This window comes from Mauremys reevesii, linkage group 15 (genome assembly GCF_016161935.1).
Source record: "Mauremys reevesii isolate NIE-2019 linkage group 15, ASM1616193v1, whole genome shotgun sequence".
NCBI classification, from domain to species: domain Eukaryota; kingdom Metazoa; phylum Chordata; order Testudines; family Geoemydidae; genus Mauremys; species Mauremys reevesii.
In genome coordinates, this window is record NC_052637.1 from 15,457,794 (window position 1) to 15,473,373 (window position 15,580).

The 15,580-nt window shown below is 49.0% G+C and overlaps 1 protein-coding gene across 2 annotated transcripts; it reads left to right on the top strand.

The window, feature by feature from the left end:
• The first annotated feature begins 351 nt into the window (after positions 1–351).
• On the top strand, positions 352–3,166 carry LOC120383018 (zinc finger protein 501-like). 2 transcript variants are annotated; one of them, XM_039500621.1, is made up of 2 exons: positions 352–460; positions 812–3,166. In XM_039500621.1, exon 2 carries the CDS (start codon positions 877–879, stop codon positions 2,257–2,259), a length of 1,383 nt encoding a protein of 460 aa, XP_039356555.1. In that variant the 5' UTR covers positions 352–460; positions 812–876; the 3' UTR covers positions 2,260–3,166. The 2 variants fall into 2 exon arrangements, with proteins under 2 accessions (XP_039356555.1, XP_039356556.1); XM_039500622.1 differs by having other exon boundaries at positions 357–460; positions 809–3,166.
• Positions 3,167–15,580: the final 12,414 nt, after the last annotated feature.

Genomic DNA, 15,580 nt, shown 5'->3' on the forward strand with positions numbered 1-15,580 from the left:
AACAGGTTCTCTGTGTACCTTCCTTCATGGGACCAGCTCCATGTGTGGGGAGGGCTCTGAGGTTTAAACAGAGGCAGGGGGGTAACCTCAGAGCTGCATGTGCCTCAGCAAGTCCCCCAGAGCGCACAGACCCTGAAAATTCCCAGTGAGGGTGTGACAAATCCCCCTCCCCTCCAGACATCGCCCGATTCCAAGGGGGTTCAGTGACCATGGTCCCATCTGTTCAGATCCCACAACCCCCCAGCAAATAATGGGGTCAAGTTAAACTCGAGATGTGCCCTTTGTGACAAATACTCCACCAATCCTCTGTGTGCTCTGCTCATGCCTGATTTTACCCCCTGAGCAGGACTCCCCATTCCCAAACCTGACCTAGTTGCCCGGCTGGAAGCAGGGGAAGAGCCGTGGGTCCCGGATCTCCAAGCCTCCAAGGAAAGGAAGATCCCAAGAGACACCCACACAGGTGAGGAGTCAGTGACACTGACACAGAAACTGGCAAATGAAGGAAAAGGCTGAAAATCTCCAAAATGTGCTGTGAGCCCCCTCAGTTCTGCCTCATCTCACTCAGGTCAGGTTGTGGTCAGCATAGCAGATAATTGCTCATGGCTTTCCACCCACCCTGTTAGCTGTCAGGAGTTTCCTCCCTGACTTCACTTCCTTGTGAGTGTTTGGATGGGATGTGGTGGAAGAATCCAATTTCTCAGTCTCCCCAACAGTTATTGTGTTCTGTTTTCCCTCTTTGCTATTCCCATTTCTGTCCTTTCGACCAGCTCAGGCAATGACTCCTACCTGAATTCTCTCTCTCCTCCAGCAGGTGACAAGACACAGAGTGAGAATGAGGAGGAGAATCCACAGCAGGAAGGTCCTGAGCAAGTGGAAATGCAGGGGACCATTTTGAGATCTGACAGTAATTTTTCCCGATGCTTGGAACAGAGAACAGTCTGGAGTAATTGGCACAGGTCAGAGAGGAAGCTGGGAAGCAGCCCAAGAAAGAAAATGGATGAATCCATTGAATGTGGGAGAGGAGGCAGTAGTCCCAAGGAAACCCCAGCCCAGCAATTAAATCACAAAAAAAAGAGATCCTATAAATGCTTGGACTGTGGGAAGAGCTTCAATTGGCTGTCTGGCTTTATAAAGCATGGGAGAATCCACACAGGAGAGAGACCCTATGAATGCTTGAAGTGTAGGAAAACTTTTAGTCAGCACTCAGGCCTTGTTAGCCATGGGAGAATCCACACGGGAGAGCGACCCTATAAATGCCTTGAGTGTGGGAAAAGCTTCAGTCAGCTCTCAGGGCTTATTTGCCATAGGAGAATCCACACGGGAGAGAGGCCATATAAATGCTCTGATTGTGGGAAAAGCTTCAGTGCACCGTCTGCCCTTATTGTACATCTGAGAATCCACACTGGAGAGAAACCTTATAAATGCTTGGAGTGTGGGAAATGTTTCAGTCAGAGCTCTGGCCTTACTAGCCATGGGAAAATCCACACAGGAGAGCAACCATATAAATGTCTTGAGTGTGGGAAAAGTTTCAGTGACAGATCAGCCCTTCTTATGCATCAGAAAACACACACGGGAGAGGAATCTTTAAAATGCTTGGACTGTGGGAAAAGTTTTAGTCAGCGCTCAAGCCTTATTAAACATGGGAGAATCCACAAGGGAGAGAAACCCTTTACATGTTTGAACTGTGGGAAAAGTTTCAGTGAGAGCTCAAGCCTTATTAAGCATGGGAGAATCCACACGGGGGAGAAACCTTATAAATGCTTGGACTGTGGGAAAAGTTTCAGTCAGAGCTCTGGCCTTATTAGTCATGGGAAAATCCACACAGGAGAGGGACCATATAAATGCCCTGAGTGTGGGAAAAGTTTCAGTGCACCATCAACCCTTATTATACATCAGAGAACCCACACGGGGGAAAAACCTTATAAATGCTTGGACTGTGGGAAAAGTTTTAGTCGGACCTCAGGCCTTATTAGCCATGAAAGAATCCACACCGGAGAGAAACCCTTTAAATGCTTGGACTGTGGGAACTGTTTCAGTCAACGCTCAAGCCTTATTAAACATGAGAGAATCCACACGGGAGAGAAACCCTTTAAATGCTTGGACTGTGGGAACAGTTTCAGACAGCGCGCAAGCCTTATTATGCATGGGAGAATCCACACGGGAGAGAAACCCTTTAAATGCTTGGACTGTGGGAAAAATTTCAGTCAGCGCTCAAGCCTTATTAAGCATGGGAGAATCCACACGAGGGAAACCCCATAAATGCTTGGATGAAGGGAAAAGCTTCAGTCCCAGCTCATAACTTCATAAACGTCAGAGAATCCACATGGGACGGAATCTAGAAATGTTTTGACTGTGGAAAAAGTTTCATTTGATGATCAAACCTTGCTTGACATCAGACAGTCCACATAAGAGAGAGAACCGATAAATGCTTGGATTGTGGGAAAAACTTCAATAACTGCAGAAAAAGATTGATGGGGAATAATGTGTAAGCTCAGACTGATAATTCACAGAAGAAAGAGATTGAATGTCGGGGAAGCTTCATTTGGTGCTCACAGAGCATCAAGCATCAGCAAATCCACACAGAGGAGAGCCTCTCAGATGTCCTTAGCATGAAAAATGCTTAGGTGGAGCTAACACCACATTGGACATCAGAGACTTCTCCATAAAGGAGAGAAATTCTCTCAGTGCCCTGACTAGGGCTGGCCATAGTAAAAATTCTTGTTTCCTAATTCCCACACACAGCAGTGGCATTTGGCTCCCAAGTTTCCAACTGCCCATCTCTAGGGGCAGGTTCCAGCAGCAGCTGATCCGTGACCCTCTGGCTTTGACTGGTCTAAGCAAACCCCAGGCAGAGGAGAAGTCCCAATCAGCCCCTCCTCCCTGCTGCAGCCCTGGCTGCTGAACTGATGGGCCTTCCTGCCTCTTGCTAGCCTGCTGGGGGAAGGGAGAGAGAAACTGCTTGTGACACTACACCCCATATTTGTCATAGTAATATTACTATGATATTATTATGGCATAATTATGATGCATTTTGTACCAGAGGGGTCATTGGAAAAGTTCTGATGTGCTAAATATGAGTATCCTATTTGTATGCATGTATCATTTTGGTATTTGAAGTTATGAATCATGACTCTGGCCTTGTCTACACTGGCACTTTACTGCGCTGAACCTTTCTCGCTCAGGAGTGTGAAAAAACTCCCCCTTTCAGCGCTCTAAAGTGCCAGTGTAGTCGCGGCACCAAGACTGGGAGCCATGCTCCCAGCGCTGTTAGCTATGCCCCTCGTGGGGGTGTTTTTTAGAGTGCTAGAAGAGCTGCAGCAGTGCTTTAACACTGCTAGTGTAGACAAAGCTTTTGTATCTTTATTTCAAATGTAGTTACACCTGGGTGATACCCTCTAAGCAAGATGCTTCCAGTCTAGACAGCTGGCTGGGAAGGGCCTATATTAGGTCATGGGCCATCAGGGGAAACAATAAGTGTGGGAGAATCTCAGCCCCCACCTGCTGAGCCTTCCTGAGAACGCTCCAGACAGCTGATGAGTAATGGGTGCTATGACTCAGCAAGGTATGCAAGGGCATGTGACCAGACCACATGACACTGATCTGTTATGGGTACCTATGTTTTTCCACAAACTGGCCTAGGAACCAAGTTTGAAAGAAAAGGTTTCTGCCATATGGAACAGCTATGTAAGGCAGGGAGTGACATAATTGGTTGTTCTTCACTCTCCCACTGCTGAACGCCTGCTGAAAGGAGCTCCAAAAGAAAATGACTAGGAACAGGGGTAGGGAGCCCAAGCTGCAAAGCAAGTGCAGCTTGTGCCTTCAGCACCTGCAAGCCTGCTTGTATCATCAGTCAGGATGAAAAATTGTTAATTCATATCCAATCTTTCTAGGTTTTTAGGCTTAGTTTGTGGTTTTGTTTATTTACTAGGTAACTTGCTTTGAGCTGTTTGATATCACTTATAATCACTTAACTTCAATTTTTCTGTAGTTAATAATCTTGTTTTATGTTTTAATCTGAACCAGTGTGCTTTTGAGTGAAGAGTCTGGGGAAACTCTGCAGCCAGAACCTGGGCCCGGAGGATAAGGGAACAGATGGGGACACACACAGAATTTTTCACTGGGTCAGTCTGTGCAGAGGCAGGTGATAATGGTGATGTCACCAGTCCTTGATGTGGTCTTTCAGGGGGGTCTCTACTACCCCCAGTTGGCTTTTTTCAGTTGGCTCCTGGGATCTGATTAGGCCTAGCAGTCTGCATCAGCTCCTTTGGGCTGTGTCTGGAGAGACAGCCCAATATAGAGAGGACTCCATTGTCCTAGCCCCTTCTGCCCATGCCTCCCCACCCTCTCTGTGCTCTCTCCTTTTATAGCTGGTTTTGTCTCCCTTACTGGTTGCCGCTGTGGGACGTGCCTCTGTTATTGGCAGTCGAGGCAGCTGTGGGGGGGATCAGGCTGTTTGCTTGCAGGCAAGAGGGGCTCCCCTCCCCCTAAAAACCTTTGCTGGGTCTGGGGTTTGCAGATTTCGCTTTACAAGCAGACAGGAGTGAAAGTGTATCGTTTTTCAGGCCTGCTTTAAAATGCTGCCTCTGAATACCCAGCTGCTTTCTGTGCTCACCTGTTGGACACAGCTGTCCAGACCCCCATCTACCTCCTGCTTCTGCTAGTCCCTAGACCGGCTTCCACTAGGGAGCCCATTTCTAATCAGGTCCCTGTGGAGGAAGGGATGAGGAAACAGACACAAATCTCTTTCCCTCACCCACAATCTCTGTCTGTCCCGGCTCCTTATCTGGTGGGGAACTAAGTAAAACCAACCCATCAGGGCTGTGAGCAGAAAATCTCCTCCCTCCCGCAGCAGCTCCCCCAGGGCAATGACCCAATGCCTCCCTACCAGCACACAGAGGCGGAATGTCCATCTGATAGTGGCTCAGGGACCAGGCTGGAATCTGCTGGGATCTCAGCCTGGGCCGTAGTGGGGCAGGTGACCCCATCTCACACAACCATACCCAGCAAGGCCGGCACTGATTTTCTCCCTTTTTGTCAGCCCAGCAGAGAGGCCAAGGACTCATTGGCCCACAGAGACCAAGCTCCTGTCCCCCGGGTGAGGGCTGGGGCCCAGTGGCCAAGGGCAGCAGGAGTGAGGGGATCGTGCACTAGGGGTCCAGCACTGCCCAGGGTGTGGGATAAACAGAGAGCTCTAGGTGTTCCTGGTTCAGTGCTGGGTGCGCTGGCCAAGAGAGCAGCTGTCACGCCTGTTCTTAGCCCAGCACCTTCTGCTTCTGTTCCCCTGCACTCTCCCCAGCTCTCAGGGACTCCTGGCTCTTTGCAGATGGCAGCAGGTGAGCGGGGAGCTGGCGCTGAGGGTCCTGCGCTGTATGGGGGGATGGGCTAACCAGAGAACTCCAGGCCCCAAGGCTCTCAGGCCACTTGTCCAGTCTGGCTTCAGAAGGGGATCTGGGGACAGACAGCGGGGGCCTGGATGACGCTGGGGAGCAGCCACCTGGGACCAGAAATGCAACTCCAGCTGCGGTGAGTCTAGCACTTGCCAGGGATGTGGCTAGTTACAGGGCCTGCCGTATAGCTGGTTCAATGGTGCAGTTATTTAATGCATTGCACTGAGGAATTCATACATTCTTACAGCTGGATGGTGTGAACCTAAATTATGTATCTGCTCCTGTTTTGCTGGGTAATGCGTGGCTGGAGATTTCTAGCCATCAGTCACACTCCTTCATTCTGCGGCTGTTTCATGTGGCTGGGCACTGCATCCAAGAGTCTATTGCGGCAGAGTGGCTTTGAGATCAGATTCAACAGTGAATCTGGGGAGTGGCCTTCTGGAACCAGAACAGGAGCTGTAACTGTGATGGGATGCTGAGATGCTGCTGGGGAAGCAGGTGGTTACTTCATGAGCAGCTGGATACAATAGTGTGTTAGATCCTGACTCCTACCATGATGAGATACATTGTCATGATTATGTAAGGCAAACTGGTTACACGGTTGTAAATTTCCTTCTAACCAGTCAGTCTTCCTGCTTCTTGGCAGTCAGAGGCTGTCAGCTCTGGTGGATGGGCTCAGGCAGAGGATCTCACTGCTGGTGGTTGGGTTTTTTTTCTTTTTTTGCTTGTGAATGTATTGCCTGAGAATTGTAGCCATCAGTCAGACACATGTGACATGTAGTTACTTTTGGCCAACAGAAGTGGCCTCCAGGAGCTTTGAGGAGGAGGCTGGAGAGATGAATCCCTCAGTCCATGTGACCTGCAGCTGACTGTCTACTGCGAATTCCCAGACTGCTGAGTGGAACTGGGGGAGGAGGGATGCTCTCCAATGACAAGGACAAAGCACCTGGGCTGGGGTATAGTGAAACAAGCCAGAAGCCACGTGCACAAATCGTCTCACTTCTACTGAGAGCTGTTTGTGTGTGTGCAGGCGTGTCCCATCTCCTAGGGCTGTCCATGACTTTGTGTGCCCAGCCCTAGAACGCAATCTGGTATTGGACACCTTTGCAGCCCATTGTGCTAATAAGTTAACAGAGAAGTTGCACAAGGTCAAAACGGGGACTAGAACTAGGGTCTGTAGTGTGGAAGCCCCAGGTATTAGCTACTCATCCCCACCGGCTTTAGTCTCAACGTGTCAAATACTCTGTTCTTTGGCTCCTGTTGCTAACGGTTACACCACACCAGGGGTACCAGGGGGCCATGGCCCCATCACTTTTATAAGTGGGAGGGTTATGCCTGCCCTCGTCTTAGTGGCCATAAGGGGCGGGACAGGGGGAGGGGCAGAGAGTGAGCCGGGGGTGGGGCCTTGTGGGGAAGGGGCAGGGGCAGGCAAGACTGGGAGCTTGAGGGGAAGGGGTGGCACAGGGGCATCAGGAAAGGGGCAGTGCAGGGGGTGGGATGATGGTTCAGGTATTGGTGTTGTCCCCTCCTCCCCCCACACACACTTTTAAGGAGCTTCCCTTACCCCTCCACCACAGTGAAGCCAGCAAAAGTGAGTCCTGATCATAAATGTTCTACCGATGACCAGCAAATACTTGTGTAACCCACCAGAAAAGCATGTGTCCTGTCCCAGCTGGTCCATACACAGTACAGCAATTATTCCCAGAGCTGAAGTGGTGGGGTGTGCATTGGGGATCTGAAGAGACGTGATTCAAATCCTGTAGTAGATCCAGAGGGAGGGGAACTTTGTAGTTCTGTGTGTTTTGTATTTGTTGCTATATTGCTTTTAAAAAAAAGCATTAATGGTTTATTTTAGGGCTGTAGATTAATCACAGTAAACATGCAATTAACTACAAAAAATCATTGTGATTAATCATACTGTGAAACAATAGAATACCAACTGACATGTATTAAATATTTTGGATGGTTTAATCTACATTTTCAAATATATTGATTTCATTTACAACACAGAATACAAAGTACAGTGTTCAGTTTATATTATTTTTCTTATAAATATTTGCACTGTAAAAATGATAAAATAAATAGTATTTTTCAGTTCCCTCATTACAAGTACTGTAGTGCAATCTCTTTATCATGAGTGTTGCACTTACAAATGTAGATTTTTTGGGGGCGGTTACATAACTTCACTCAAAACTAAAACAATATAAAACTTTGGAGCCTACAAGTCCACTCAGTCCTACTTCTTGTTCAGCCAATCGTTAAGACAAACACATTTGTTTACATTTACAGCAGCTAGTCCAAGCCACCCCCTTGCTGCTGCAGCCTTATTGCTATTGGTAGTGTGCTAGCTTCAGCAGTGTCCGCATGTTTACATGTACCCAAGAATCATACCGCCCAGGTGCTGTTGAGACGTACCTCACTTGAACTGGGACATTCTTAATGTAAGCAGGGTCTGGATGAGCTCTCCCCAACACCTAGTGATGAGCTGGGGAAGAGGACTTTGACTTTGGTTGCTGAGGCACACCCACCCTGCGTAGGTGCTCAGCATAATGGGGCTGATTTGCCCAAATGGTCACTTTTGGCTGGCGTTGGATCACAAGTCACTTTGTTATTGGGGGCAGGGGTACTAAAGGGTTGTTATCCTTGTTATGTGAATCAAGGCCAGCAGAACTGTGCTTGGCATACCCTGATTGAGAGCCTCATCTTCAACTAACTGCACTCGGTAGGCAGGGGACATGGGTGCCGATACCCAGTGGAGTCATCAGAGTATGGTGATATACTTGTGCCTGCTGGTGTGGGCCCCCGACAATTTGATCTTTACTGTGTAATAGCAGTTAAGACTCAACTGGGAGTTTTGTTACACACCAACAGAGCTGAAATCACTGATAATCAGGACAGCATTAGGCCTACTGTGGGACAATCACAAAAGCTTATGCTCAAATAAATTTGTTACTCTAAGATGCCACAAGTACTCCTGTTCTTTTTCCCCCTGCTACAATAGACTGCCCTGTCCTTGCTAGCAATGAGGCTTTCTGCCTAACAGCTGAAATCATTGAGAGCTGTACTAAGTGGTAGGATCTCAAGATGTCCCAGAGAGTGTGGGATGGTGAGCAGACAGCTGACCGAGTGGCTGGTGAAGGAGTGAGTGGCTGGCCAGGCAGACCGTGCCACAGCAAATGGCTGGACAGCTGAGTGAGCAAGGTGCACCCCCTCCAAAACCTCCACCACCCCATGCCAGGGGGAAAGGTGAACTCTGCAGATGCACCGCTGAACTCTGGGTCTTCACTGTGACTGGGGCGGGGGGAGAAGGGAGGGGCACGTTAAAGGAACTTTTGGTTACCGGCCTTAAGACCCTGAGGCAAAAGGACAGTGACCTGTGAGGTGGGTGTATGCACTGAAGCCACAATAGGTGGGAACTAAACCCCCTTGAGTTATTTCAGTGACAATGTGTGTGCAGAGGAGCCTTGGCTTAGCTGTGTCTTGTACATCTAGACACCGGCCTGGGACCAGCCTGGCTACAGGGGTTATGTAGAACCATGGAACCACAGGCTACATAGAACCATGGGTTAAGGTCAGAAGCACCTGGTTTGTGCTAGTGACAAGGCATGAAAACGTCAGCAACACATTAATCCAGAGCAACTCTTGAGCTGAAGGGTGATATTATAATAAATCTCCTAAACTTTAGGACATCACAATCTAAAGGTTACAGCCCAGCCCATCCAAAACACCAGCTAAGAGCTGGAAAGAAGATTTTAGGTTTAATCTTTGCAAAACTCTGTAGACCAAAGGAAAAGTAACAATCCCACCCCCATCCTGCCCCATTCCAGCTGCCCTAGGCTCTTCCAATCATTCTCCTTGGGCCTATACTGAGCTCCTCGTCACTGTGTGGACTGGTTCTGCTGGGGGTGGAGGGGAATACGGGCCAGGGATTCTAGTTTGGGTTTTTTTCTGGATCTGGGGAGAGGAGTGTCTGGAGAAGGGACAATGGGGATTGTTCAGCACACAAAGTTGCAGATGCTGAAGTCCACAATGAGCAGCAATCTGCTCCTCTGCACAGGCTCTTTGCTGCTGGAATGCCCAGAAAATGTTTCCCAACAACTCATTTACTGCTATAGGTCTAGATTCAGACTTGGGTTGTACCACTGGTCCTTTGACCTCAGCAGTTAGCCAGTGCTTGGGGCCTTGCAGGTTCTTCTAGTGGGTGGAGAAATTGATTATAGGAGTCAGGTATTTATCTTTGGTGCAACCTTTATTATTTACAAAGAATGCCCGCACATTCATGTGCCCTGAACACGGTAGAAACAAACAACTGCAGGCAGTTTCCTTACTCAGAAATCCACATCTGCTGTTCCAAGGATCCCTGTGCGTGAAGCAAGCGCTGTATCATAGTTTTCTGCCAGGATCCCATTCACAACTGCATCTCTTAGTTCTCTGCCTCACACATGCCAAGCTGCCAGCCAATCCCTCTGACCCTGTGTTCTCAGCTAGCACCAGGGAAACCCCTCATAGGCCAGGTCTACACTTAAACATAGATCAGCCTAGTGACATCACTCAGGGCTAAGGAAAATTTTGTACTCTGAGTGCCACAGCTAGATTGACCTAATCTCCAGTGTAGACAATGGAATTCTTCCATTGACCTGGCTACCACCTCTCAGAAAGGAGGATTAACGAGAAAGGAGGATTAACATGGAAAAACCACTTCTGTCAGTGTTGGAAGCATCTACACTATGACACTTCAGCGACACAGCTGTAGCTCTTCTGTAGTAGTGACTGTAGTATAGACATATCCTTATTCTTCTTGAGGCCTGTCTATACCTAAAACTTAGATCGGCCTAGCTACAGCGCTCAGAGCTGTGAAAACTTTCACACCCTATGTGATGTCGTTAGGGCGATCTAACCTCGGATGTAGGTGCAGATAGGTCAATGGAAGAATTCTTTGTTGCCCTAACTACTGCCTTTCCCAGAGATGGCTTAACTGCATCAATGGAAAACTCCCTTCTGTCGATGTAGGAAGTGTCTACACTAGCCATTCATTTCTACTGGATATTGGGATGAATGCACACTCTCCAGTCCCTAGGTCTCCCTCTCCCAGGCTCCCTGCTGGTGCAGAGCCTACAGCTTCTCCCCAAAACCCCAGTTAATTAATTCTGTGTCCCTGCCACCCCCACATCTGCCTGTACCCAGCCCAGCTGTTAATTCTGCTCCCCAGCCTAGCATCACTTCTGTCCACAGCCCCTCCACAAATTATAACCCTGCAGCCCCCACACCTGCCCCTCAGCTCTTCCTGCAGCTCCAGGGGTTCTGCACCCCCCTCCCATCCCTGGTGCTGCAGGGGCAGGGGTGGAGTCGGGGCAGGGGGTGCGAGCACCTACCGGCACCAGGAGAAGTTGGTGCCTATGGTTGGGTAGACTGCAGCCTTCCAGGTCATAGGGGCAAGGATTCCTTGGCTAGAGAAGCCCATTTTTTTCATTCTCAGTGGGCTGTTCCCATCATGTCTCAGTGACACCATCTAACCCAGGATCTCCAGAGTCCTCCTGGATCATAGAGGACAGTGGCAAACAGGCTGCACAATCCCAGGGGCAATGAAATTTGCTTCGCTGCCTCGCTCACTGAATGCTCTCTATGGTTTGACAGTCCAGACGCTGCACAGAGGTGAGACCTGATGCAGCCTCCAGGATCATAGAGACTGCACGATAGAAAGTCCACAGGAGGAGGTCATAAAGACTACACTTTCTGAGGGTAGACAGGCTGATTTCAGGGTTCCCAGTGAGATGTTCCTCTCCCTCCCTCCCCTGGTGTCTCAGGGGCCTTGTCACCAGCATCGATAAATGTCACCTGCCCCCGCTCACAGTCCAGACACACCCGGAGCCTGCTGGGGACCCTGCTCAGAGGCGGGGGGGAGGGGGTCACAGGGGAGGTGAGAGCCTGAAACTGACCCCTGCAGCACTGCACAGCCCAGATCCGCCCACCTCAGGGTTACGGCTGATCCGTCTCTTCCTCCTCACAGACTCTCTGGCTACCCCCACAACCCAGTATCCCCCAATCCCCACCTCCCAGTAATGTCTCCCCAAGGTGAATCCCCTCACAGCCCAGCACACAGGGCTCAGTGTCAAATCGCTCAGGGGTGTCAGGCAGATCCTGCTGCCCAACTCACACTTTTCCGATCCTCAGACAGGATGTCTGGATCCAGAGTCACATTCACTGGGGGAGAGAGAGAGAATCAGAGCGTTAAGGGCAGATCTCATGCCTGGGGCAGCCTGGAACCATTTTTCATGCTTCCCAGCACCCCTGTTCTTCTGGCTGGGATAGTCCTGGATCCCAGGGAGCTGCCTGTGTCCTGAGCACCTGAGACTCAGCAGGGATGTCACTGCGGTTCCTCTGGCTGTGTCATGAGCCCACTTCATTAGTTTCTCCTTCACTGCAGAAGCTTCAGCTCAACTCCTGTTACTGACCTCATAGTCCTCCAGCAAATGTCCCAGAATGCCCCATTCCCTATGACTGTCACAGATCTGGTCACAGTTGTAAACTCTACTGCCCAAGGGTCACAGAGACTGGAAGCCACCACCCCTTTCAAAAACCGCGTTTTTGAAATGCCTTTTCCTGATTGCCCTCCTTGGCAAGGACAACAAGGAGCTTGCCATTGTGTCCAGCTGACCATGCAAATGCCATGCACTAAATGTGCTCCCACCAGGAGTAGACTGGAGATATTTGATCTCCTGGGCCTGTGGGGGAGAAGAGGCTGTGCAAGCCCAGGTATGGACCAGTTGTAGTAACATGGATATCTGCGAACAGACTGCATGGGGGCTGCAGGTGAAGGGATATGACAGGGATCAGCAGGAATGCCGCATGGAATCAAAGGAACTGCATCAGCTGGACCACAAGGCAAGGGAGAGCAGCAACCAATCTGGTGCTGGGCTGTTACACCGAGCTGCATGCCATCCTTGGAAAAGACCCCACAAAACCACTGTAGATACTTCAGATGAGCCCAAGACAGAGACCCCTGCTATGAACAGTGAGGAGGAGGAAGTGCAGGGATGGGGAGGAAACACAGCAGGAAGCTCCAGCCAAGCCATGAGCCAGGACCTGTTGAAGCCACCACCAGCAGTCTAGACAGTCTGCCAGGCAAGCCTGGATGGACCCAAGGAATGGGAAGGTACCTTGGGAAAATGTAACCATGCATTTTTCCTTACAATGTTTAAATTTAAAGATGGTGCCTGGCCCATCCGCAAGATAACAAGCCACAGGTACTGACTTTTCATTGTTTTATTCATACAAGAAGTAGGGGTACAACAAGCAGAGGTAGAATTGACACACGCTTTTTATTCCCCTGCTAGGTTAAGCATAGGGGGGGGGCACTTTGTTTATGTACATAGGGATGTCCTTTGTAGCCTCCTGAGACATCTTGATTAAACTTTTATAGGGATGCTCTGAAATCCTCTCCCAAAAGCTTGTAGGGAGGGCTGCCTTATTTCTTCCTCCATGGTAGGACACTTTGCCATGCCAGTCCATGATGAATTCAGCTGGCACCATTGCAGAAAACAGGCTAGTGGCATACAGGCCCAGGCATCTTCAGGACATCAGTAGGAGCTATGCTTTCTGTTCCTTTGTTACCCTCAGGAGAGATCAGCTAAAACCACCACCACCCATGGAATGTCGTGCTAGTCTTCAGTGACATTGCCTTGAACTTGTTCCCATGGAACAGGGACTGAAATGTTATTGCTTTGTGCAACCAAAATTCCTCCTTCTGCCACCTCCTCACTCACCACTCATGGGGCCATACACAACGTGACTGGGGCTGCAGAGCGGTGCAGTGCGGAGGCGCTCTACAGCTGGTGTCAAACTTTTCTTCTTAAAAGCATTTCTGGGAATAAGGGATGGGAGTTTTGAGCCTTCTCTCTCCCTTTCCATTGTGACTGTAAATCCAGTGACATATCTGTGTTTAATCAGCTGTTCTGCCCTTGCAGCCTTAAGGGGTGTCCTTTCTACCCCCACAGAATGCCTGACACTGATGAGGAGAAAGCAGAGGACTAGGGAGGGCATAGTCAGCAAGGTCCTGCAAGTCAGTGCTGCACAGGCCTGTGAGCAAAAGGCCCTGAGGCCCAATATGACCAAGACTAGGGAGAACTAAAGAGAGGAGAGAAGAAGTCCTAGGAGAGGGAGTTGCACCAGGACAACATAGATCTTCTCAAGCAGCAAACCCAAATGCTGCAGACACTGGTTGACCTACAGGTACAAAAATCCCAGACTCCCCACCTTTCACAGTCCTTGGAGAACTCCATGCTAGCAGCTCCCTACATCCCCAATGTTCCGTGTGGCATCTCAGGCCACATCCTAACCCCCACCACTCCATGCTGGGGGACAGGTACACTGACCTGTGCAAAGCATGGTTTGCCCATGTGTAGTCACAAGCAGCCTGCATTTGTCTGCTGAAATGGACAGAAATATTTGCTGCCTTTCCAATTTTAAAGTACCACTCTGTTAACTGATGTTAAAGCTTTGTTTACATTGCCTGCACGTTTTTGCACATTGTTTTTCTGCACTGCTTTTTGCCACTTAATACATTTGTATGTTTGGAAAATAAAATTATCTTTATTAGTTCACAATACATAGTGCAGAATGCATAGAGGCACTAGGAATTGTCTAGCAATACCTAATTGATGTGGGTCTCTTGTAGAAATTGTTTCCATTTAATTAAATAACTGAATATTTACCAGACCTGATAAAGAATAACTCTATAATCCAGTGGTTGGTGTAGTCACCGAAGAGGTGAGAAACCCCTATATGGATCCCTTCACGTCCCCAGAGGGGAGAATTGAACCAGGTTCTCTTATATACCAGGTGTGCACCCTAACCCCTGGGTGAAAGGTGATAGTTCTCCTCCCACTTTGTTGGGAGATAAGCATTCTCAGAGAACAGCTCCTGGATCAGGCGGGAGATGCAGAGGAGCACCCATCTTCCCTCAATTTGAGGATCGGCTTGGAGCTTCAGCACAATAAGCATCTGAGCAGCACGAGCTAGGCAGCAGGGTGCCTGCTCTTAGGCATCAAAGGAACTTTTACAGCAGTAACCTAGGAGCCCAGGCAGTTTTGTGGATCGCAGAGGAATCTAAAAGTCCCCTGATGTGGGTGGGACGAGAGAGGCAATTATCACGTTTAATGCCAACACAGGATACTGTAGTAGATGGGGAGGGGGAGGGTTCCCTGCTGGGCTATGAGGGTCTTCCCTTCCCTATAGACTTGGTGCCTAGGGGGCCTGACTTCAGGGCTACACAGGCCTATTGAAAATCCCCATTTCCTTCCCACCTCTGCCCAGCTTCATCCCAGGAATTGGTAACCCCCTGCCCCCGCCCCACACCCTTGCTCACCCCTCTTCTCATGTTATTTACACTCTTCGCATTTCAGTGATAGCTTCACCCCACAAGGATATTTCCTGTCTCTCTGTCCCCTGTGTAATGAGTTCCAAGTTCTCAGCATCAGCTGTACAAATGCTGCATTATCCCAGAGCTGTATCTCCCACACTCTCCCCCACCTGGCTCCATCTCATGTCACTGCAGGGATCACACAGTCATCTCCTGCTCTGTTTCATTCTCTGCCTTTCGGATGGTGACTCTGACATTTGCCCATCAGTGTTTGTGCCAATGATTATTATTCCCATGGTTCAAAAAACACTAAAATCTCATAGCAAAGGGTTGGGGCAAAGAAAAAAATAGAAGAAATGACTATTCTCACCAATGGTAATTTGTCTCAAGAAGACCAGAATAAGTATCAGCTATAGCCTGTCAAACAAAACTAATATCCACTTATGTGACCAAATGGAAAGAGAGAAACCCACGTTACAGGGAGAAGGGTATGAAGTTCACATAAAATTTAATCCCAGAGCATGTTACATCTGATGACTCTAAATCAAAATAGTTTATGCCCAAATAAATCTGTTCGTCTCTAAGGTGCCACCAGACTCCTTGTTGTTTAAATCAAAATAGATTTTCACACCATGTTCCCTTGTGACCCTTTGGGAGGTGAAGGGGTAGCACTGAGAGAAGACAGCTTCTGTCTGAGCCATAGAGGTTAATGCTGCTGGGGAAAAAGGGGAATCACAATACCACTGGGGGAAGAATGGAATCCCTTTGACTCACCCCATCACCTTCAGGTATCACAGATTCTGAAACAACACATTTATGTAGCCCTGCTCCTGCT